General features: G+C 51.4%; 1 protein-coding gene across 1 annotated transcript in view; it reads left to right on the forward strand.

Annotated features, from left to right (window-relative positions):
- Window positions 1-11,389: 11,389 nt before the first annotated feature.
- The window catches only part of igf1ra (insulin-like growth factor 1a receptor), a 249,829-nt gene continuing 237,017 nt past the window's right edge, over window positions 11,390-24,201 (forward strand). The window contains exon 1 of the mRNA XM_041178432.1: window positions 11,390-11,513. Within this exon, the coding sequence (XP_041034366.1) occupies window positions 11,399-11,513 (115 nt within the window). The 5' untranslated portion in view covers window positions 11,390-11,398. The remainder of the gene's footprint in view (window positions 11,514-24,201) is intronic.

Here is a 24,201-nt window from a genome sequence, read left to right on the forward strand (position 1 = left end):
ACCTCTGTCTGTATTTCTGTGGAATCATTGTCTATATTTCTGTGGATCTTTGTCCGTATTTCTGTGCAATCCCTGTCTGTATTTCTGTGGGATTTCTGTCTGTTTTTCTGTGGGATCTCTGTCTGTATATCTGTGCAATCCCTGTCTGTATATCTGTAGGACCTCTGCATTTCTGTGGGATCTCTGTCTGTATGTCTCTGGGATCCTTGTCTGTATTTCTGTGGATCGCTGTCTGTATTACTATGGGATGCATGTCTACATTTCTGTAAGATCCTTTTCTGTATTTCTATGATATCTCTGTGTGTATTTCTGTGGGATCCCTGTCTGTTGTTCTGTGGCATCACTGCCTGTATTTTGTATTTCTGTGAGGATCTCTGTCTGTATTTCTGTGGGATCTCTGTCCGTATTTGGTAATTCTGTGGGATCCCAGTGTGTATTTCTGTGGGATTCCTGTCTGTATTTCTGTGTGAACCCTGTTTGTATTTCTTTGGGATCTCTGTCACTATTTTGTATTTCTGTGGGATCTCTCTTTTTTTGTATTTCTGTTAAATTTCTGTCTGTACTTCTGTGAGATCTCTTTCTGTATTTCTGTGAGATCTCTGTCTGTATTTCTGTGAGATCTCTTTCTGTATTTCTGTGAGATCTCTGTCTGTATTTCTGTGGGATCTGTCTGTATTTCCATAGGATCTCTGTATTTGCATGGGATCTCGGTCTGTATTTTTTGGGACCTCTGTATTCCTGTGAGATCTCTGTCTGTTTTTTGATTGTGTGTGGATCGCTGCCTGTATTTTGTATTCATGTGAAATCCCTGTGTGTTTCTGTGGTATCTCTGCCTGTATTTTTTTGGGATCTGTCTGCATATCTGCGGTATCCCTGTCTTTATTTTGGTGGGATCGCTGTCTGTATTTCTGTGTGAACCCTGTTTGTACCTCTTTCGGATCTGTCTGTATTTTGTATTTCTGTGGGATCTCGGTCTGTATTTATGTGGGATCTCTGCCTGTATTTTGTATTTCTGTGGGACCTTGTCTGCATTTCTGTGGGATCTCTGTCTGTATTTTGTATTTCTTTGGGATCTTTGTCTATATTTTGTATTTCTGTTGGATCTCAGTTCGTATTTCTGTGGTATCTCTCTCTCCGTATTTTGTATTTCTATGGGATCTCGGTATTTCCTTGAGATTTCTGTCTATATCTCTATGGGACCTCTATGGTATCTCTGTGGGATCTCTGTCTGTATTTCTGTGGGATCTCTGTTTTTCGTTTTTCTGTTGCATCTCTGTTTTTCTGTGGGACCCCTGTCTGTATTTCTGTGGGATCTCTGTCTGTATTTTGTGGAATCCCAGCCTGATGCTCTCTGGGAGCCCTGTCTATATTTCTGTGCGAACCCTATCTGTATTACTTTGGGATCTTTGTCTATATTTTGTATTTCTGTGGGATCTCTGTCTGCATTTTCTATTTCTGTAGGACCTCTGACTGTACTTCTGTTGGTTCTGTCTGTATTTCCGCAGGATCCCTGTATTCCTGTGAGATCTCCATCTGTTTTTTGTATTTCTGTGGATCACTGTCTGTATTTTGTGTTCTTCTGAAATACCTGTGTGTTTCTGTGGTATCTCTGCCTGTATTTCTGTGGGAGCTCTGCCTGTATTTCTATGGGATCTCTATCTGTGTTTCTATGGGATCTCTCTCCGTATTTTGTATTTCTGTGGAATCTCTGCCTTTATTTCTGTGGGATCTCTGTCTGTATTTTGTATTGCCGTGGGATCTCTATCTGTAATTTGTATTTGTGTGGGATCATTGTCTGTATTTCTGTTGGATATCTGTCTGTATTTCTGTGGGATCTCTGTCTTTATTTCTGTTCGATCTCTGTCTGTATTTTGTATTTCTATGGGATCTCTAACTATATTTCTATGGGATCTCTGCCTGTGTTTCTGTCAGATCTCTGTCTATATTTTGAATTTCTGTGGGATCTCTGTCTTTATTTCTGTCATATTTCTGTTTGTATTTCTCTGGAAACTGTGCCTTTATTTTGTATTCCTTTGGAATCTCTGCCTGTATTTCTGTAGGATTTCTGCCGTATCTTGCATTCCTGTGGGATCCCTGTCTGTAGTTCTATGGGATCTCTGCCTGTATTTCTCTGCAAACCCTGTTTGTAATACTGACTGTATTTCTGTGGGATATCTGTCTAAATTTTGTATTTCTGTGGGATTTCTGCCTCTATTTCTGTGGGATCTCTGTCTGTATTTCTGTGGGATCTCTGTGCATATATTGTATTTCTGTGGGATCTCTATCTGTATTTTGTATTTCTGTGAGATCGCAGTTTGTATTTCTGTGGGATCCCTGTCTTTATTTCTGTGGGATCCCTGTCTTTATTTCTGTGGGATCCCTGTCTTTATTTCTGTGGGATCTCTGTCTGTATTTCTGTGGGATCTCTGTGCATATATTATATTTCTGTGGGATCTCTATCTGTATTTTGTATTTCTGTGAGATCGCAGTTTGTATTTCTGTGGGATCTCTGTCTGTATTTTGTATTTTGTTGTGAACCCTTTTTGTATTTCTGTGGGATCTCTCTCTTTATTTCTGTTGGATCTCTGTATTTTGCATTTAGTGGGATCTCTGTCTATATTTTTTTATTTCTGTGGGATCTTTGTCTGTATATCTGTTGGATCTCTGTTTGCATTTCTTTAGAATCTGTGCCTGTATTTTCCATTTCTGAGGGATGTCTGCCTGTATTTCAGTGGGATCTGTGCCTGTATTTCTGTGGGATCCATGGCTGTATTTGTTTGGCACCTCTGTCTGTATTTCTGTGGGATCTCAATCTGTATTTTGTATTTCTGTGGGATCCCTGTCTGTATTTCTGTGGGATCCCTGCCTATATTTCTGTGGGATTTCTGTCTTTATTTCTGTCGTATTTCTGTTCGTACTTCTGTGGAATCTGTGCCTTTATTTTGTATTTCTGTGGGATCTCTGACCGTAGCTCTGTGAGATCTCTGCCTGTATTTCTCTGCAAATCCTGTTTGTATTTCTGTCTGTATTTCTGTGGGATCTCTGTGCTTATATTGTATTCCTGTGGGACCACTGTCTGTAGTTCTGTCTATACTTCTGTGGGATCTCTGCCCGTATCTTGTATTTCTGTGGAACCACTGCCTGTAGTTCTGTGGGATCTCTGTCAGTATTTCTGTGAGATCTCTGTCTGTATTTCTGTGGGATCTCTGTCTGTATTTTATATTTCCGTGGGATCTCTATCTATATTTGGTATTTGTGTGGGATCCCTGTCTGTATTTCTGTGGGATATCTGTCTGTATTTCTGTGGGATCCCTGTCTGTTCTTTGCATTTCTGGGGGATCTCTGTCTATATGTCTGTTGGATTTCTGCCTGGAGTTCTCTGCGAACCCTGTTTGTATTTCTGTCTGTATTTCTGTGGGATATCTGTCTGTATTTTGTATTTCTGTGAGATCCCAGTCTGTATTTCTGTGGGATCTCTGTCTGTATTTTGTCTTTCTGTGGGATCTCTGCCTGTATTTCTGTGGGATATCTGTCTATATTTTGTGTTCCTGTGAAATCTCTGTCTCTATTTCTGTGGGATCTCCGTCTTTATTTTGTAATTTGCTGCAAACCCTGTTTGTATTTCTTTGGAATCGCTGTCTCTATTTTGTATTACTTTGGGATCTCAGTCGATTTTTTTATTCCTATGGGATCTCCATCTGTATATCTTTTGGATCTTTGTTGATATTTGTATTTCTGTCGGTTCTCTGTTTGTATTTCTGTGGAAAGCTGTCTGTATTTTGTATTTCTGTGGGATCTGTCCGTATTTGTTTGGCATCTCTGTCTGTATTTCTGTGTGATATCTGTCTTTATTTTGTATTTCTGTGGGATCTCTGTCTGTATATTGTATTTCTGTGGGATCCCTGTCTGTAGTTCTGCAGGATCTCTGTCTGTATTTCTGTGAGATCTCTGTCTGTATTTATGTAGGATCTCTGTCTGTTTTTCTGTGGGATTGCTGTCTCTATTTCTGTGGGATCCCTGTCTGTATTTTGTAGTTCTGTGGGATCTCTGTCTGTATTTCTATGGTATCTCTGCCTTTATTTCTGTGGGATCCCTGTCTGTATTTTGTATTTCCATGGGATCTCTATCTGTATTTTGTATTGCTGTAGAATCCCTGCCTGTATTTTTGTGGAATCCCTGTCTGTTTTTTGTATTTCTGTAGGATCTCTGTATTTCTGTGGGATCTCTACCTGTATTTCTCTGTGAACCCTGTTTGTATTCCTGCCTGTATTTCTGTGGGATATCTCTGTATTTTGTACTTCTGTGAGATCCCAGTCTGTATTTCTGTGGGATATCTTGTTTGTTTTTTGTAATTCTGAGGGATATCTGTCTGTATTTCTGTGGGATCTCTGTCTGTGTTTCTGTGAGATTTCTGTCTCTTTTCTCAGGTGGTATCTCTGTCTTTATTTCGTATCTTACTGCAAAGCCTGTTTGTTTTTCTTTGGGATCTCTGTGTATATTTTTTATTTCTGTGGGATCTCTGTCTGTTTTTATGTTGGATCACTTTTCGTGTTTCTGTGATATCTTTTTCTGTATTTTCTCTTTCTGTGGGATCTCTGTCAGTATTTCTGCGTGATCTCTGCCTATATATCTGTAGGATCTCTGTCTGTATTTCTGTGGGATTGCTGTCTGTATTTTGCGTTTCTGTGGGATCTCTGTCTGTACTTCTGTGCGAACCCTGCCTGTATTACTTTGGGATCTCTGTCTGTATTTTTGTATTTCTGTGCGATCTCTGACTGTATTTTTAATGAGATCTCTGTCTGTATTTCTGTTGGATCTCTGTCTCTATTTCTGTGGGTCCTCGGTCTATATTTTAAATTTCTATGGGATCTCTGTCTTTATTTCTGTCGGATCTCTGTCTGTATTTCTGTGAGACCTCTGTCTGTATTTCTGTGGGACCCCTGTTTCTTTCTCTGTGGGATTGCTGTCCGTATTTCTGTGAGATCACTGTATTTCTGTGGGATATCTGTCTGTATTTTGTATTTCCTTAGGAACTCTATCTGTATTTTGTATTTCTGTGGGATCCCTGTCTTTATTTCTGTGGGATCCCTGTCTTTATTTCTGTGGGATCCCTGTCTTTATTTCTGTGGGATCTCTGTCTGTATTTTGTATTTCTGTGGGATCTCTGTCTGTATTTTTGTGGGATCTCTGCCTGTATTTTGTATTTCTGAGATCCCAGTCTTTATTTCTGTGGGATCTCTGTCTGTATTTCGCTGGGATCTCTGCCTGTATTTTGTATTTCTATGAGATCCCAGTCTGTAATTCTGTGGAATCTCTGTCTATATTTCTGTGGGACCTCTATCTTTATTTTTGTCAGATCTCTGCCTATATATTTGTGGGATCTTTTCTGTATATTATATTTCTGTGGGATCCCTGTTTGTAGTTCTGTAGGATCTCTGTCTTTATTTCTGTGGGATCTCTGTCTGTATTTTGTATTTCTGTGGGATCTCTGTCTGTATTTTTGTGGGATCTCTGCCTGTATTTTGTATTTCTGAGATCCCAGTCTTTATTTCTGTGGGATCTCTGTCTGTATTTCGCTGGGATCTCTGCCTGTATTTTGTATTTCTATGAGATCCCAGTCTGTAATTCTGTGGAATCTCTGTCTATATTTCTGTGGGACCTCTATCTTTATTTTTGTCAGATCTCTGCCTATATATTTGTGGGATCTTTTCTGTATATTATATTTCTGTGGGATCCCTGTTTGTAGTTCTGTAGGATCTCTGTCTGTATTTCAGTGGGATCTCTGTCTGTATTTTGTATTTCCAGGGTATCCCTGTCTGTATTTTGTATTTCTATGGAATCCCTGTCTGTATTTCTGTTGGATCTCGGTCTGTATTTTGTATTTCTGTGGGATCTCTGTCTGTATTTGTGTGGAATCTCTGCCATTATTTCTGTGGGACCTCTGTCTGTATTTTATATTTCCGTGGGATCTCTATCTGTATTTTGTATTTCTGTGAGATCCCTGTCTGTATTTCTGTGGGATCCCTGTCTGTATTTCTGTGGGATCCCTGTCTGTATTTCTGTGGGATCCCTGTCTGTATTTCTGTGGGATCTCTGTCTGTATTTCGGTGGGATCTCTGCCTGTATTTTGTATTTCTGTGAGATCTCAGCCTGTATTTCTGTGGGATCTCTGTCTATATTTCTGTGGAACCTCTGTCCGTATTTTGTATTTCTGTGGGACCTCTGTCTATATTTTTGTCAGATCTCTGCCTGTGTTATGTGGGATCTTTTCTGTGTATTGTATTTCTGTGGGATCCCTGTTTGTAGTTCTGTAGGATCTCTGTCTGTATTTCTGTGATACCTCTGTATTTCTGTGAAACCTCTGTCTGTATTTCTGTGAGACCTCTGTCTGTATTTCTGTGGGACCCCTGTTTCTTTCTCTGTGGGATTGCTGTCTGTATTTCTGTGAGATCACTGTATTTCTGTGGGATATCTGTCTGTATTTTGTATTTCCTTAGGAACTCTATCTGTATTTTGTATTTCTGTGGGATCCCTGTCTTTATTTCTGTGGGATCCCTGTCTTTATTTCTGTGGGATCCCTGTCTTTATTTCTGTGGGATCTCTGTCTGTATTTCTGTGGGATCTCTGTCTGTATTTTGTATTTCTGTGGGATCTCTGTCTGTATTTTTGTGGGATCTCTGCCTGTATTTTGTATTTCTGAGATCCCAGTCTTTATTTCTGTGGGATCTCTGTCTGTATTTCGCTGGGATCTCTGCCTGTATTTTGTATTTCTATGAGATCCCAGTCTGTAATTCTGTGGAATCTCTGTCTATATTTCTGTGGGACCTCTATCTTTATTTTTGTCAGATCTCTGCCTATATATTTGTAGGATCTTTTCTGTATATTATATTTCTGTGGGATCCCTGTGTGTAGTTGTGTGGGATCTTTGTCTGTTTTTCTGTGGGATTGCTTCTCTATTTCTGTGGGATCTCTGCCTATATTTTGTATTTCTGTGAGATCCCAGCCTGTATTTCTGTGGGATCTCTGTCTATATTTCTGTGGAACCTCTGTCCATATTTTGTATTTCTGTGGGACCTCTGTCTTTACTTTTGTCAGATCTCTGCCTGTATATTTGTGGGATCTTTTCTGTATATTATATTTCTGTGGGATCCCTGTTTGTAGTTCTGTAGGATCTCTGTCTGTATTTCAGTGGGATCTCTGTCTGTATTTTGTATTTCCGGGGTATCTCTGTCTGTATTTTGTATTTCTATGGAATCCCTGTCTGTATTTCTGTTGGATCTCGGTCTGTATTTTGTACTTTTGTGGGATCTCTGTCTGTATTTGTGTGGAATCTCTGCCGTTATTTCTGTGGGACCTCTGTCTGTATTTTATATTTCCGTGGGATCTCTATCTGTATTTTGTATTTCTGTGAGATCCCTGTCTGTATTTCTGTGGGATCCCTGTCTGTATTTCTGTGGGATCTCTGTCTGTATTTCGGTGGGATCTCTGCCTGTATTTTGTATTTCTGTGAGATCCCAGCCTGTATTACTGTGGGATCTCTGTCTATATTTCTGTGGAACCTCTGTCCGTATTTTGTATTTCTGTGGGACCTCTGTCTATATTTTTGTCAGATCTCTGCCTGTATATTTGTGGGATCTTTTCTGTGTATTGTATTTCTGTGGGATCCCTGTTTGTAGTTCTGTAGGATCTCTGTCTGTATTTCTGTGATACCTCTGTATTTCTGTGAAACCTCTGTCTGTATTTCTTTGAGACCTATGTCTGTATTTCAGGGGAGTCTCTGTCTGTATTTTTGTGGGATCGCTGCCTGTATTTTGTATTTCTGTGAGATCAGCCTGTATTTCTTTGGGATCTGTCTATATTTCTGTGGGATCTCTATCTGTATTTCTGTGGGAACTCTGTCTGTATTTCTGCGGGATCTTTGTATTTCTGTGGGATCCCTGTCTGTATTTCTGTGTGATCTCTGTCTGTATTTCTGTGCGATTTCTGTTTTTATTTCTGTGGGATCTCTGTATATCTGTGGGATCTCTATCTGTCTTTCTGTAGGATCTCTGTCTGTCTTTTGTCTTTCTATAGGTACTTTGTTTTTCTGTGGGATTTCTGTATTTCTGTACGATCTCTGTTTGTATTTCTGTGGGATCTCCGTTTTTATGAGTGGAATCTCTGTCTGCACTTCTGTGGAATATCTGTCTGTATTTCTGTGGGATCCCTGTCTGTACTTATGTGGGATCTCTGCCTGCATTTCTGTGGGATCTCTATCTGTATTTCTGTGCGATCTCTGTCTATATTTTGTATTTCTGTGGAATCCCTGAATTCCTGTGAGATCTCCATCTGCTTTTTGCATTTCTGTGGGACCACTGTCTGTATTTTGTGTTCCTGTGAGATCCCTGTGTGTTTCTGTGGCATTTCTGTCTGTATTTCTGTATTATCTACCTGTATTTCTATGGGATCCCTGTCTGTTTTTTTTTATTTCTGCGGGATCTCTGTCACTATTTCTGTGAGATCTCTGCCTGTATTTCTGTGGGATCTCACTGTATTTCTGTTGGATCTCTGCATTTCTGTGGGATCTCTGTCTATATTTTGTATCTCTGCAGGATCTCAGCCTGTATTTCTGTGGGATCTCTGCCTGTATTTCTGTGGGATCTCTGTCTGTATTTCTGTGGGATCTCTGTTTATCTGTGGGATATCTGTCTGTATTTCTGTGCGATTTCTGTTTTTATTTCTGTGGGATCTCTGTATATCTGTGGGATCTCTATCTGTCTTTCTGTAGGATCTCTGTCTGTCTTTTGTCTTTCTATAGGTACTTTGTATTTCTGTGGGATTTCTGTATTTCTGTACGATCTCTGTTTGTATTTCTGTGGGATCTCCGTTTTTATGAGTGGAATCTCTTGTCTGCACTTCTGTGGGATATCTGTCTGTATTTCTTTGGGATCCCTGTCTGTATTTATGTGGGATCTCTGCCTGCATTTCTGTGGGATCTCTTTATTTATTTTGTATTTCTGTTCGATTTATGTCTGTATTTCTGTGGGATCTCTGCCTGTATTTCTGTGGGATCTCTATCTGTATTTTGTATTTCTATGAGATCTCTATCTGTATTTCTGTGCAATCGCTGTCTATATTTTGTATTTCTGTGGAATCCCTGAATTCCTGTGAGATCTCCGTCTGCTTTTTGCATTTCTGTGGGATCACTGTCTGTATTTTGTATTCCTGTGAGATCCCTGTGTGTTTCTGTGGCATTTCTGTCTGTATTTCAGTATGATCTACCTGTATTTCTGTGGGACCCCTGTCTGTTTTTTTTTATTTCTGTGGGATCTCTGTCACTATTTCTGTGGGATCTCTGCCTGTATTTTTGTGGGATCTCACTGTATTTCTGTCGGATCTCTGCATTTCTGTGGGATCTCTGTCTATATTTTGTATCTCTGTGGGATCTCTGCCTGTATTTCTGTGGGACCTCTGTCTGTATTTCTGTGGGATCTCTATATCTGTGGGATCTCTATCTGTCTTTCTGTAGGATCTCTGTCTGTCTTTTGTCTTTCTATAGGTACTTTGTATTTCTGTGGGATTTCTGTATTTCTGTGGGATCTCTGTTTGTATTTCTGTGGGATCTGCCTGTATTTCCGCGGGGATCTGTCTGTATTTCTGTGGGATCTCCGCCTGCATTTCTGTGGGATCTGTCTGTATTTCTGCGGGGATCTCCGCCTGCACTTCTGCGGGGAATCCGCATTTTTGTCTGGGACGTCTGTCTCCATTTCCGTGGGATCTTGTCTGTATTCCCCTGCGGGATCTCCGTCTGTTTTGTTTCTGTTTTTTTTTCTCTCTCGCATTCGTGCGGGGCGAGGGAGGGAGGGAGGAGAGAGACGGGGGGAGAGAGAAGGAGGGGGGGGGGCGGGTAGGGGAGAGAGGGGGGGAGGGGAGAGAAAGAGGGGGGTAGGGGAGAGAGAGGGGGCTGAGAGAGGGGGTTAGGGGAGAGAGGGGGGGGTGAGAGAGGGGGGGTGGGGGGGAGAGGGGTGGGGGGCGAGATCGCTGTCTAGTATTTTGTATTCCCGTGAGATTTCCCCCCCCCCCAAAAAAAAACCCATGTGTTTCTGTGAGATCTTGTCTGCACTCCTGCGGGATCTGTGAACCCCTAACCCTGTCGATCCCTTACCCCCCCCCCTTCCCCACTCCCCACTCCTCCAAACTCCCCCCCCCCTACCCCCTCTCCCTCCCTCCCTCCCTCCCACCCACCCACCCAATCCACTCCGCACAAGCCGAGCTGGCGCCTGCTATCTCCGCAGTCCAGCTCCGACTCCAGGACGGGTTGCGCTGGCTGCTCTCTGACTCAGGCTGAGGCTCTTGTTTACCAGCGAGCTCGGAGCCTGAGTCAGAGAGACGGCGGGCGGACCTGCAGCCACCGAGAGACAAGAGAGAGAGAGAGAGAGAGAAAGAAAAGCCTCGGAACCCCCTTCAACCTCTCCTCCCGGAGACCAAGGACAGCCCCAGGGACTGCAGTTGGGGGGCCCGAGGCCGCCGCAGAGAGCTTCAATTTCGGGGGAAGTGAAGCCGACTCTGCACCTTTTTTTTTTATTATTATTATCCCTCCTCCTGCTTTCTCCCCATTTTCGTCTCTTGTCCTGGAAAAATCCCAACGCGCCACGCTTTGCCTTTCCTTTTTCTCCCTCCTCCTCCTCCTCCTCCCCCCCTCTGTTTCTCTCTCTCTCTCCCCTTCCCAGGCTCCCAACAAACAACAGGGGAGGGGGGGGGGGGGAGAAGACAAAAAAAATCCTTTTTTTTGGGGGGGGGGTTAAAAAGAAAAACAAGACCAAAAAAACATAATTGGTGAGAGGAGAAAAAATGTTTCTGTAAATTGTTTTTGAAGGAGGAGGGAGGGAGGGAGGGGGGGGGGGAAAGAGAAAAAAAAATCACCACCAATTTGTGCAAGGTTTTTTTATTCGAGGAAAAAAATAGACATTTTTCTCTCTATTTTTTTTTCCCCCTTTTTATTCAGAGGAATGGAGCCCGAGGATGGAGAGTTCCACCAGAGCTGGTGTTCGCTAAATTTCACAATGAAACACAGACAAGGTTGAAACAAAACCCAAGGAAAAGCAGAGAGGGAGACACTGTAACAAGAGAGAGAGAGAGAAAAGGGAAGAAAACATTTTCAATTTGCAACAGTTGCTTTCTCCCCCCCCCCCCCTTGTATCCTCTTAATTTAAAGTCTCCCCTTCCTATTGTCCCCCCCCCCCCCCCCCCCCCAACAGCCTTCCTCATCCCTGTTTTTTTTTAAAAAGATCAAATTCCAGAAGATTTTCCTGAGATTTTCTTTTTCTGGTCCATCTATATATTTTTTGGGGTGGGAGGGGGGGGGCTGAGGATTTTTTTTTCTTGTTTTGTGTGTCGTTTGCTGGTGGAGACAGTCGGTATGTTTTCTTGCGTTCCCCAAATGGGAACGAAGTGTAGAACAAAGACCGTGACCTTGTATTGGGGCTTACTAGTTGTCTGCACCTCGCTCACTCTGGGACAGGCAAATGCGGAAAGTAAGTATGATTTTCCTTAAGACTTTTGGTTTCTGTGTCTGTCAAAAATGTATACAGCCTACAAGCTTTCTAATAATTATTGATATGGTAAATGTTTCAAGAAATGTGCCTAATGCATTCTTCAAACTTTTTTTCATGTAACTTTGGAGGCTAAGTTATTTTGAAATGAATAAGTTGAAATGAATAAGTTATCCATTAATGTTTTAAAACCTAATGATTACTGAGTAATTGCTCAGACCTGAATCCTTGTTATTATGTTTTGTTTTAATTAGTTTAGTTTCAGGTCTCTGTTGTATTTTCGTATGTGTAAGTTACTCCTTTGGCAGTACCTGTAACCCTGCCAACGAAATATTGCAAAAAGTTTTGTCCTGTTTGGCGTTGAAGCCCTAATGTTGTTAAGGAGTGATCCTCCTTAACAATTGTTTCAAAGTTCAACGAGAAATGTTGTTTGGGTTTTATGGCAATCAGGTGCATTTGTTGAAATCAGCATGTTCTGGGGGTCTTTGGAGCGAGCGATGTGTGGGAAGTGTAGCCCACCTGTTTTCCCGTTTTATGTGAGGAGGGGGACAGCAAAGGGCACGAGTGTGGGCATGTGAAAAAGAATCACTTAAAACGTCTTCGTAACCCTGAGACACACTTTACAGCTTACGGTTGTGGTGGTTTTTCGTGGAGGAGTTGCAAGGTCCCAGTTATTTCCAATCTGACCCCCAGTGAGAGGGATGTTCTCTCCCGGGCGGTTGTACCTTCCTTAAATGCCATCTTTGCTTTGCCCCCGTATTTATGTTTAGAAAGCGTCTCCCCGCGCCGCCCCCCCCACCAAAACCCTTCTAGGATTCCTTATTTGCATTTCTTCTATGTTATCTCTTCATTTCTTTTATCTGTTCCATTTAATCTACTCTCTTTTCAGTTGTTGTCTGTTCCTGCGACTTCAGATTGAGTTTATGTTTGCAATCATCTTGTATTTATTTGGTTTTCTTTTCGAGTCTGAACTATTCCCTTTTATCTGTTTACGTTGCTGTTTAACAAGTTTTTCTTTGTTTGTATGATTCTGCTGTTTCCTTTCAGTATTTCCCCTTCCCTTATCTTATTTTCCATTGTTGTGTCTTTTTTTTCTCAGTCTCTTGGCTGTAGTTTACCATTGTTTTTCCATCTTGTCTGTTGTTTCTGTCTCTTAGGTGTTTTTTTTTCCTTATTTGCTTATTGCCATTATCTATGTTTCTGGGGTTTTTTTTGGCTTGAACTGGGTTTTTACCTGTTTTACAGAAGTTTTCTGGGGGTTCCTGCTTTATTTAACATAGCCTACCTGTGATTTTCAATGAATCATTGTTTTTTGGTTTTTATTTTCCTTGGCTATTTTTCTTCTTATTTGTTACAGTTTTTTTGCCTTTGAAATCAAGCCTACCTGTCACTTGATCATTTTGTTCAATAGTCCTCTGTATTGCTAAAGTTCTAGCTTCTCTATTAACACCTTTTATTTTCTGCTTTTCAATTTTGTTTGACTCAGTTTTTGTGTTGATGTTGTAATTTGTCTCATTTCTCATTGATGTTCCTAACCGCATGAAGTTTGTTCCTTTCTGTACAATGTAGAATTTGCATACCTTAGTATATTTTACTTTTATGATTTTCTTGTATATTTCTAGCTCTTGTTAATTTTCTTTCCTGTTTATAATTTGATTTGTTTGACCTGCCACATTTGGTACTTTCCTTCTGAATCTTGTCTGTGTTTAATTTGATCTTCCCCATTTTTGACTATTTCATTTGTTTCTCTAGTCCATCTTAATGTTGCTTAATCATGTTTAAATTTTCTTCTGTGTAACTGCAGTGATTTTTTCCTTTACTAAGGCTTGGTGCCTTTTTTTTGACTTTCAGCAACTTTACCTTTGCAGTTTTTTGTTTTTACCGTTTGAGATTTCCTTGCTCTTTTATATGCTAATATGGCATCTTATCTTAAGCTTCCTCTGCCCCCCTCCCTCTCTCTTGCTCTGCCCCCCTCCCTCTCTCTTGCTCTGCCCCCCTCCCTCTCTCTTGCTCTGCCCCCTCCCTCTCTCTTGCTCTGCCCCCCTCCCTCTCTCTTGCTCTGCCCCCCTCCCTCTCTCTTGCTCTGCCCCCCTCCCTCTCTCTTGCTCTGCCCCCCTCCCTCTCTCTTGCTCTGCCCCCCTCCCTCTCTCTTGCTCTGCCCCCCTCCCTCTCTCTTGCTCTGCCCCCCTCCCTCTCTCTTGCTCTGCCCCCCCTCCCTCTCTCTTGCTCTGCCCCCCTCCCTCTCTCTTGCTCTGCCCCCCTCCCTCTCTCTTGCTCTGCCCCCCTCCCTCTCTCTTGCTCTGCCCCCCTCCCTCTCTCTTGCTCTGCCCCCCTCCCTCTCTCTTGCTCTGCCCCCCTCCCTCTCTCTTGCTCTGCCCCCCTCCCTCTCTCTTGCTCTGCCCCCCTCCCTCTCTCTTGCTCTGCCCCCCTCCCTCTCTCTTGCTCTGCCCCCCTCCCTCTCTCTTGCTCTGCCCCCCTCCCTCTCTCTTGCTCTGCCCCCCTCCCTCTCTCTTGCTCTGCCCCCCTCCCTCTCTCTTGCTCTGCCCCCCTCCCTCTCTCTTGCTCTGCCCCCCTCCCTCTCTCTTGCTCTGCCCCCCTCCCTCTCTCTTGCTCTGCCCCCCTCCCTCTCTCTTGCTCTGCCCCCCTCCCTCTCTCTTGCTCTGCCCCCCTCCCTCTCTCTTGCTCTGCCCCCCTCCCTCTCTCTTGCTCTGCCCCCCTCCCTCTCTCTTGCTCTGCCCCCCTCCCTCTCTCTTGCTCTGCCCCCCTCCCTCTCTCTTGCTCTGCCCCCCTCCCTCTCTCTTGCTCTGCCCCCCTCCCTCTCTCTTGCTCTGCCCCCCTCCCTCTCTCTTGCTCTGCCCCCCTCCCTCTCTCTTGCTCTGCCCCCCTCCCTCTCTCTTGCTCTGCCCCCCTCCCTCTCTCTTGCTCTGCCCCCCTCCCTCTCTCTTGCTCTGCCCCCCTCCCTCTCTCTTGCTCTGCCCCCCTCCCTCTCTCTTGCTCTGCCCCCCTCCCTCTCTCTTGCTCTGCCCCCCTCCCTCTCTCTTGCTCTGCCCCCCTCCCTCTCTCTTGCTCTGCCCCCCTCCCTCTCTCTTGCTCTGCCCCCCTCCCTCTCTCTTGCTCTGCCCCCCTCCCTCTCTCTGGCTCTGCCCCCCTCCCTCTCTCTGGCTCTGCCCCCCTCCCTCTCTCTGGCTCTGCCCCCCTCCCTCTCTCTGGCTCTGCCCCCCTCCCTCTCTCTGGCTCTGCCCCCCTCCCTCTCTCTGGCTCTGCCCCCCTCCCTCTCTCTGGCTCTGCCCCCCTCCCTCTCTCTGGCTCTGCCCCCCTCCCTCTCTCTGGCTCTGCCCCCTCCCTCTCTCTGGCTCTGCCCCCCTCCCTCTCTCTGGCTCTGCCCCCCTCCCTCTCTCTGGCTCTGCCCCCCTCCCTCTCTCTGGCTCTGCCCCCCTCCCTCTCTCTAGTTGCTCTGCCCCCCTCCCTCTCTCTAGTTGCTCTGCCCCCCTCCCTCTCTCTAGTTGCTCTGCCCCCTAGGCTCCCCTCTCTCTAGTTGCTCTGCCCCCCCTCCCTCTCTCTAGTTGCTCTGCCCCCCTCCCTCTCTCTAGTTGCTCTGCCCCCCTCCCTCTCTCTAGTTGCTCTGCCCCCCTCCCTCTCTCTAGTTGCTCTGCCCCCCTCCCTCTCTCTAGTTGCTCTGCCCCCCTCCCTCTCTCTAGTTGCTCTGCCCCCCTCCCTCTCTCTAGTTGCTCTGCCCCCCTCCCTCTCTCTAGTTGCTCTGCCCCCCTCCCTCTCTCTAGTTGCTCTGCCCCCCTCCCTCTCTCTAGTTGCTCTGCCCCCCTCCCTCTCTCTAGTTGCTCTGCCCCCCTCCCTCTCTCTAGTTGCTCTGCCCCCCTCCCTCTCTCTAGTTGCTCTGCCCCCCTCCCTCTCTCTAGTTGCTCTGCCCCCCTCCCTCTCTCTAGTTGCTCTGCCCCCCTCCTCTCTCTAGTTGCTCTGCCCCCCTCCCTCTCTCTAGTTGCTCTGGCCCCCCTCCCTCTCTCTAGTTGCTCTGCCCCCTCCCTCTCTCTAGTTGCTCTGCCCCCCTCCCTCTCTCTAGTTGCTCTGGCCCCCTCCCTCTCTCTAGTGGCTCTGCCCCCCTCCCTCTCTCTAGTTGCTCTGGCCCCCTCCCTCTCTCTAGTTGCTCTGCCCCCTCCCTCTCTCTAGTTGCTCTGGCCCCCCTCCCTCTCTCTAGTTGCTCTGCCCCCCTCCCTCTCTCTAGTTGCTCTGCCCCCTCCCTCTCTCTAGTTGCTCTGCCCCCCTCCCTCTCTCTAGTTGCTCTGCCCCCCTCCCTCTCTCTAGTTGCTCTGCCCCCCCCTCTCTCTAGTTGCTCTGCCCCCCTCCCTCTCTCTAGTTGCTCTGCCCCCCTCCCTCTCTCTAGTTGCTCTGCCCCCCTCCCTCTCTCTAGTTGCTCTGCCCCCCTCCCTCTCTCTAGTTGCTCTGCCCCCCTCCCTCTCTCTAGTTGCTCTGCCCCCCTCCCTCTCTCTAGTTGCTCTGCCCCCCTCCCTCTCTCTAGTTGCTCTGCCCCCCCTCCCTCTCTCTAGTTGCTCTGCCCCCCTCCCTCTCTCTAGTTGCTCTGCCCCCTCCCTCTCTCTAGTTGCTCTGCCCCCCTCCCTCTCTCTAGTTGCTCTGCCCCCCTCCCTCTCTCTAGTTGCTCTGCCCCCCTCCCTCTCTCTAGTTGCTCTGCCCCCCTCCCTCTCTCTAGTTGCTCTGCCCCCCTCCCTCTCTCTAGTTGCTCTGCCCCCCTCCCTCTCTCTAGTTGCTCTGCCCCCCTCCCTCTCTCTAGTTGCTCTGCCCCCCTCCCTCTCTCTAGTTGCTCTGCCCCCCTCCCTCTCTCTAGTTGCTCTGCCCCCCTCCCTCTCTCTAGTTGCTCTGCCCCCCTCCCTCTCTCTAGTTGCTCTGCCCCCCTCCCTCTCTCTAGTTGCTCTGGCCCCCCTCCCTCTCTCTAGTTGCTCTGCCCCCCTCCCTCTCTCTAGTTGCTCTGCCCCCCTCCCTCTCTCTAGTTGCTCTGCCCCCCTCCCTCTCTCTAGTTGCTCTGCCCCCCTCCCTCTCTCTAGTTGCTCTGCCCCCCTCCCTCTCTCTAGTTGCTCTGCCCCCCTCCCTCTCTCTAGTTGCTCTGCCCCCCCTCCCTCTCTCTAGTTGCTCTGCCCCCCTCCCTCTCTCTAGTTGCTCTGCCCCCCTCCCTCTCTCTAGTTGCTCTGCCCCCCTCCCTCTCTCTAGTTGCTCTGCCCCCCTCCCTCTCTCTAGTTGCTCTGCCCCCCTCCCTCTCTCTAGTTGCTCTGCCCCCCCTCCCTCTCTCTAGTTGCTCTGCCCCCCTCCCTCTCTCTAGTTGCTCTGCCCCCCTCCCTCTCTCTAGTTGCTCTGCCCCCCTCCCTCTCTCTAGTTGCTCTGCCCCCCTCCCTCTCTCTAGTTGCTCTGCCCCCCTCCCTCTCTCTAGTTGCTCTGCCCCCCTCCCTCTCTCTAGTTGCTCTGCCCCCCTCCCTCTCTCTAGTTGCTCTGCCCCCCTCCCTCTCTCTAGTTGCTCTGCCCCCCTCCCTCTCTCTAGTTGCTCTGCCCCCCTCCCTCTCTCTAGTTGCTCTGCCCCCCCTCCCTCTCTCTAGTTGCTCTGCCCCCCTCCCTCTCTCTAGTTGCTCTGCCCCCCTCCCTCTCTCTAGTTGCTCTGCCCCCCTCCCTCTCTCTAGTTGCTCTGCCCCCCTCCCTCTCTCTAGTTGCTCTGCCCCCCTCCCTCTCTCTAGTTGCTCTGCCCCCCTCCCTCTCTCTAGTTGCTCTGCCCCCCTCCCTCTCTCTAGTTGCTCTGCCCCCCTCCCTCTCTCTAGTTGCTCTGCCCCCCTCCCTCTCTCTAGTTGCTCTGCCCCCCTCCCTCTCTCTAGTTGCTCTGCCCCCCCTCCCTCTCTCTAGTTGCTCTGCCCCCCTCCCTCTCTCTAGTTGCTCTGCCCCCCCTCCCTCTCTCTAGTTGCTCTGCCCCCCTCCCTCTCTCTAGTTGCTCTGCCCCCCTCCCTCTCTCTAGTTGCTCTGCCCCCCTCCCTCTCTCTAGTTGCTCTGCCCCCCTCCCTCTCTCTAGTTGCTCTGCCCCCCTCCCTCTCTCTAGTTGCTCCTGCCCCCCTCCCTCTCTCTAGTTGCTCTGCCCCCCTCCCTCTCTCTAGTTGCTCTGCCCCCCTCCCTCTCTCTAGTTGCTCTGCCCCCCTCCCTCTCTCTAGTTGCTCTGCCCCCCTCCCTCTCTCTAGTTGCTCTGCCCCCCTCCCTCTCTCTAGTTGCTCTGCCCCCCTCCCTCTCTCTAGTTGCTCTGCCCCCCTCCCTCTCTCTAGTTGCTCTGCCCCCCTCCCTCTCTCTAGTTGCTCTGCCCCCCTCCCTCTCTCTAGTTGCTCTGCCCCCTCCCTCTCTCTAGTTGCTCTGCCCCCCTCCCTCTCTCTAGTTGCTCTGCCCCCCTCCCTCTCTCTAGTTGCTCTGCCCCCCTCCCTCTCTCTAGTTGCTCTGCCCCCCTCCCTCTCTCTAGTTGCTCTGCCCCCCTCCCTCTCTCTAGTTGCTCTGCCCCCCCTCCCTCTCTCTAGTTGCTCTGCCCCCCTCCCTCTCTCTAGTTGCTCTGCCCCCCCTCCCTCTCTCTAGTTGCTCTGCCCCCCTCCCTCTCTCTAGTTGCTCTGCCCCCCTCCCTCTCTCTAGTTGCTCTGCCCCCCTCCCTCTCTCTAGTTGCTCTGCCCCCCCTCCCTCTCTCTAGTTGCTCTGCCCCCCTCCCTCTCTCTAGTTGCTCTGCCCCCCTCCCTCTCTCTAGTTGCTCTGCCCCCCCTCCCTCTCTCTAGTTGCTCTGCCCCCCTCCCTCTCTCTAGTTGCTCTGCCCCCCTCCCTCTCTCTAGTTGCTCTGCCCCCCTCCCTCTCTAGTTGCTCTGCCCCCTCCCTCTCTCTAGTTGCTCTGCCCCCCTCCCTCTCTCTAGTTGCTCTGCCCCCCTCCCTCTCTCTAGTTGCTCTGCCCCCCTCCCTCTCTCTAGTTGCTCTGCCCCCCTCCCTCTCTCTAGTTGCTCTGCCCCCCTCCCTCTCTCTAGTTGCTCTGCCCCCCTCCCTCTCTCTAGTTGCTCTGCCCCCCTCCCTCTCTCTAGTTGCTCTGCCCCCCTCCCTCTCTCTAGTTGCTCTGCCCCCCTCCCTCTCTCTAGTTGCTCTGCCCCCCTCCCTCTCTCTAGTTGCTCTGCCCCCCTCCCTCTCTCTAGTTGCTCTGCCCCCCTCCCTCTCTCTAGTTGCTCTGCCCCCCTCCCTCTCTCTAGTTGCTCTGCCCCCTCTCTCTCTAGTTGCTCTGCCCCCTCCCTCTCTCTAGTTGCTCTGCCCCCCTCCCTCTCTCTAGTTGCTCTGCCCCCCTCCCTCTCTCTAGTTGCTCTGCCCCCCTCCCTCTCTCTAGTTGCTCTGCCCCCCTCCCTCTCTCTAGTTGCTCTGCCCCCCTCCCTCTCTCTAGTTGCTCTGCCCCCCTCCCTCTCTCTAGTTGCTCTGCCCCCCTCCCTCTCTCTAGTTGCTCTGCCCCCCTCCCTCTCTCTAGTTGCTCTGCCCCCCTCCCTCTCTCTAGTTGCTCTGCCCCCCTCCCTCTCTCTAGTTGCTCTGCCCCCCTCCCTCTCTCTAGTTGCTCTGCCCCCCTCCCTCTCTCTAGTTGCTCTGCCCCCCTCCCTCTCTCTAGTTGCTCTGCCCCCCTCCCTCTCTCTAGTTGCTCTGCCCCCCTCCCTCTCTCTAGTTGCTCTGCCCCCCTCCCTCTCTCTAGTTGCTCTGCCCCCCTCCCTCTCTCTAGTTGCTCTGCCCCCCTCCCTCTCTCTAGTTGCTCTGCCCCCCTCCCTCTCTCTAGTTGCTCTGCCCCCCTCCCTCTCTCTAGTTGCTCTGCCCCCCTCCCTCTCTCTAGTTGCTCTGCCCCCCTCCCTCTCTCTAGTTGCTCTGCCCCCCTCCCTCTCTCTAGTTGCTCTGCCCCCCTCCCTCTCTCTAGTTGCTCTGCCCCCCTCCCTCTCTCTAGTTGCTCTGCCCCCCTCCCTCTCTCTAGTTGCTCTGCCCCCTCCCTCTCTCTAGTTGCTCTGCCCCCCTCCCTCTCTCTAGTTGCTCTGCCCCCCTCCCTCTCTCTAGTTGCTCTGCCCCCCTCCCTCTCTCTAGTTGCTCTGCCCCCCTCCCTCTCTCTAGTTGCTCTGCCCCCCTCCCTCTCTCTAGTTGCTCTGCCCCCCTCCCTCTCTCTAGTTGCTCTGCCCCCCTCCCTCTCTCTAGTTGCTCTGCCCCCCTCCCTCTCTCTAGTTGCTCTGCCCCCCTCCCTCTCTCTAGTTGCTCTGCCCCCCTCCCTCTCTCTAGTTGCTCTGCCCCCCTCCCTCTCTCTAGTTGCTCTGCCCCCCTCCCTCTCTCTAGTTGCTCTGCCCCCCTCCCTCTCTCTAGTTGCTCTGCCCCCCTCCCTCTCTCTAGTTGCTCTGCCCCCCTCCCTCTCTCTAGTTGCTCTGCCCCCCTCCCTCTCTCTAGTTGCTCTGCCCCCCTCCCTCTCTCTAGTTGCTCTGCCCCCCTCCCTCTCTCTAGTTGCTCTGCCCCCCTCCCTCTCTCTAGTTGCTCTGCCCCCCTCCCTCTCTCTAGTTGCTCTGCCCCCCTCCCTCTCTCTAGTTGCTCTGCCCCCCTCCCTCTCTCTAGTTGCTCTGCCCCCCTCCCTCTCTCTAGTTGCTCTGCCCCCCTCCCTCTCTCTAGTTGCTCTGCCCCCTCCCTCTCTCTAGTTGCTCTGCCCCCCTCCCTCTCTCTAGTTGCTCTGCCCCCCTCCCTCTCTCTAGTTGCTCTGCCCCCCTCCCTCTCTCTAGTTGCTCTGCCCCCCTCCCTCTCTCTAGTTGCTCTGCCCCCCTCCCTCTCTCTAGTTGCTCTGCCCCCCTCCCTCTCTCTAGTTGCTCTGCCCCCCTCCCTCTCTCTAGTTGCTCTGCCCCCCTCCCTCTCTCTAGTTGCTCTGCCCCCCTCCCTCTCTCTAGTTGCTCTGCCCCCCTCCCTCTCTCTAGTTGCTCTGCCCCCCTCCCTCTCTCTAGTTGCTCTGCCCCCCTCCCTCTCTCTAGTTGCTCTGCCCCCCTCCCTCTCTCTAGTTGCTCTGCCCCCCTCCCTCTCTCTAGTTGCTCTGCCCCCCTCCCTCTCTCTAGTTGCTCTGCCCCCCTCCCTCTCTCTAGTTGCTCTGCCCCCCTCCCTCTCTCTAGTTGCTCTGCCCCCCTCCCTCTCTCTAGTTGCTCTGCCCCCCTCCCTCTCTCTAGTTGCTCTGCCCCCCTCCCTCTCTCTAGTTGCTCTGCCCCCCTCCCTCTCTCTAGTTGCTCTGCCCCCCTCCCTCTCTCTAGTTGCTCTGCCCCCCTCCCTCTCTCTAGTTGCTCTGCCCCCCTCCCTCTCTCTAGTTGCTCTGCCCCCCTCCCTCTCTCTAGTTGCTCTGCCCCCCTCCCTCTCTCTAGTTGCTCTGCCCCCCTCCCTCTCTCTAGTTGCTCTGCCCCCCTCCCTCTCTCTAGTTGCTCTGCCCCCCTCCCTCTCTCTAGTTGCTCTGCCCCCCTCCCTCTCTCTAGTTGCTCTGCCCCCCTCCCTCTCTCTAGTTGCTCTGCCCCCCTCCCTCTCTCTAGTTGCTCTGCCCCCCTCCCTCTCTCTAGTTGCTCTGCCCCCCTCCCTCTCTCTAGTTGCTCTGCCCCCCTCCCTCTCTCTAGTTGCTCTGCCCCCCTCCCTCTCTCTAGTTGCTCTGCCCCCCTCCCTCTCTCTAGTTGCTCTGCCCCCCTCCCTCTCTCTAGTTGCTCTGCCCCCCTCCCTCTCTCTAGTTGCTCTGCCCCCCTCCCTCTCTCTAGTTGCTCTGCCCCCCTCCCTCTCTCTAGTTGCTCTGCCCCCCTCCCTCTCTCTAGTTGCTCTGCCCCCCTCCCTCTCTCTAGTTGCTCTGCCCCCCTCCCTCTCTCTAGTTGCTCTGCCCCCCTCCCTCTCTCTAGTTGCTCTGCCCCCCTCCCTCTCTCTAGTTGCTCTGCCCCCCTCCCTCTCTCTAGTTGCTCTGCCCCCCTCCCTCTCTCTAGTTGCTCTGCCCCCCTCCCTCTCTCTAGTTGCTCTGCCCCCCTCCCTCTCTCTAGTTGCTCTGCCCCCCTCCCTCTCTCTAGTTGCTCTGCCCCCCTCCCTCTCTCTAGTTGCTCTGCCCCCCTCCCTCTCTCTAGTTGCTCTGCCCCCCTCCCTCTCTCTAGTTGCTCTGCCCCCCTCCCTCTCTCTAGTTGCTCTGCCCCCCTCCCTCTCTCTAGTTGCTCTGCCCCCCTCCCTCTCTCTAGTTGCTCTGCCCCCCTCCCTCTCTCTAGTTGCTCTGCCCCCCTCCCTCTCTCTAGTTGCTCTGCCCCCCTCCCTCTCTCTCGTTGCTCTGCCCCCCTCCCTCTCTCTAGTTGCTCTGCCCCCCTCCCTCTCTCTAGTTGCTCTGCCCCCCTCCCTCTCTCTAGTTGCTCTGCCCCCCTCCCTCTCTCTCGTTGCTCTGCCCCCCTCCCTCTCTCTCGTTGCTCTGCCCCCCTCCCTCTCTCTCGTTGCTCTGCCCCCCTCCCTCTCTCTCGTTGCTCTGCCCCCCTCCCTCTCTCTCGTTGCTCTGCCCCCCTCCCTCTCTCTAGTTGCTCTGCCCCCCTCCCTCTCTCTAGTTGCTCTGCCCCCCTCCCTCTCTCTAGTTGCTCTGCCCCCCTCCCTCTCTCTAGTTGCTCTGCCCCCCTCCCTCTCTCTCGTTGCTCTGCCCCCCTCCCTCTCTCTAGTTGCTCTGCCCCCCTCCCTCTCTCTAGTTGCTCTGCCCCCCCTCCCTCTCTCTCGTTGCTCTGCCCCCTCCCTCTCTCTCGTTGCTCTGCCCCCCTCCCTCTCTCTCGTTGCTCTGCCCCCCTCCCTCTCTCTCGTTGCTCTGCCCCCCTCCCTCTCTCTCGTTGCTCTGCCCCCCTCCCTCTCTCTCGTTGCTCTGCCCCCCCTCCCTCTCTCTCGTTGCTCTGCCCCCCTCCCTCTCTCTCGTTGCTCTGCCCCCCTCCCTCTCTCTCGTTGCTCTGCCCCCCTCCCTCTCTCTCGTTGCTCTGCCCCCCTCCCTCTCTCTCGTTGCTCTGCCCCCCTCCCTCTCTCTCGTTGCTCTGCCCCCCTCCCTCTCTCTCGTTGCTCTGCCCCCCTCCCTCTCTCTCGTTGCTCTGCCCCCCTCCCTCTCTCTCGTTGCTCTGCCCCCCTCCCTCTCTCTCGTTGCTCTGCCCCCCTCCCTCTCTCTCGTTGCTCTGCCCCCCTCCCTCTCTCTCGTTGCTCTGCCCCCCTCCCTCTCTCTCGTTGCTCTGCCCCCCTCCCTCTCTCTCGTTGCTCTGCCCCCCTCCCTCTCTCTCGTTGCTCTGCCCCCCTCCCTCTCTCTCGTTGCTCTGCCCCCCTCCCTCTCTCTCGTTGCTCTGCCCCCCTCCCTCTCTCTCGTTGCTCTGCCCCCCTCCCTCTCTCTCGTTGCTCTGCCCCCCTCCCTCTCTCTCGTTGCTCTGCCCCCCTCCCTCTCTCTCGTTGCTCTGCCCCCCTCCCTCTCTCTCGTTGCTCTGCCCCCCTCCCTCTCTCTCGTTGCTCTGCCCCCCTCCCTCTCTCTCGTTGCTCTGCCCCCCTCCCTCTCTCTCGTTGCTCTGCCCCCCTCCCTCTCTCTCGTTGCTCTGCCCCCCTCCCTCTCTCTCGTTGCTCTGCCCCCTCCCTCTCTCTCGTTGCTCTGCCCCCCTCCCTCTCTCTCGTTGCTCTGCCCCCCCTCCCTCTCTCTCGTTGCTCTGCCCCCCTCCCTCTCTCTCGTTGCTCTGCCCCCCTCCCTCTCTCTCGTTGCTCTGCCCCCCTCCCTCTCTCTCGTTGCTCTGCCCCCCTCCCTCTCTCTCGTTGCTCTGCCCCCCTCCCTCTCTCTCGTTGCTCTGCCCCCCTCCCTCTCTCTCGTTGCTCTGCCCCCCTCCCTCTCTCTCGTTGCTCTGCCCCCCTCCCTCTCTCTCGTTGCTCTGCCCCCCTCCCTCTCTCTCGTTGCTCTGCCCCCCTCCCTCTCTCTCGTTGCTCTGCCCCCCTCCCTCTCTCTCGTTGCTCTGCCCCCCTCCCTCTCTCTCGTTGCTCTGCCCCCCTCCCTCTCTCTCGTTGCTCTGCCCCCCTCCCTCTCTCTCGTTGCTCTGCCCCCCTCCCTCTCTCTCGTTGCTCTGCCCCCCTCCCTCTCTCTCGTTGCTCTGCCCCCCTCCCTCTCTCTCGTTGCTCTGCCCCCCTCCCTCTCTCTCGTTGCTCTGCCCCCCTCCCTCTCTCTCGTTGCTCTGCCCCCCTCCCTCTCTCTCGTTGCTCTGCCCCCCTCCCTCTCTCTCGTTGCTCTGCCCCCCTCCCTCTCTCTCGTTGCTCTGCCCCCCTCCCTCTCTCTCGTTGCTCTGCCCCCCTCCCTCTCTCTCGTTGCTCTGCCCCCCTCCCTCTCTCTCGTTGCTCTGCCCCCCTCCCTCTCTCTCGTTGCTCTGCCCCCCTCCCTCTCTCTCGTTGCTCTGCCCCCCTCCCTCTCTCTCGTTGCTCTGCCCCCCTCCCTCTCTCTCGTTGCTCTGCCCCCCTCCCTCTCTCTCGTTGCTCTGCCCCCCTCCCTCTCTCTCGTTGCTCTGCCCCCCTCCCTCTCTCTCGTTGCTCTGCCCCCCTCCCTCTCTCTCGTTGCTCTGCCCCCCTCCCTCTCTCTCGTTGCTCTGCCCCCCTCCCTCTCTCTCGTTGCTCTGCC

This window comes from Carcharodon carcharias, chromosome 32, assembly GCF_017639515.1.
Source record: "Carcharodon carcharias isolate sCarCar2 chromosome 32, sCarCar2.pri, whole genome shotgun sequence".
Taxonomy (NCBI): Eukaryota; Metazoa; Chordata; class Chondrichthyes; order Lamniformes; family Lamnidae; genus Carcharodon; species Carcharodon carcharias.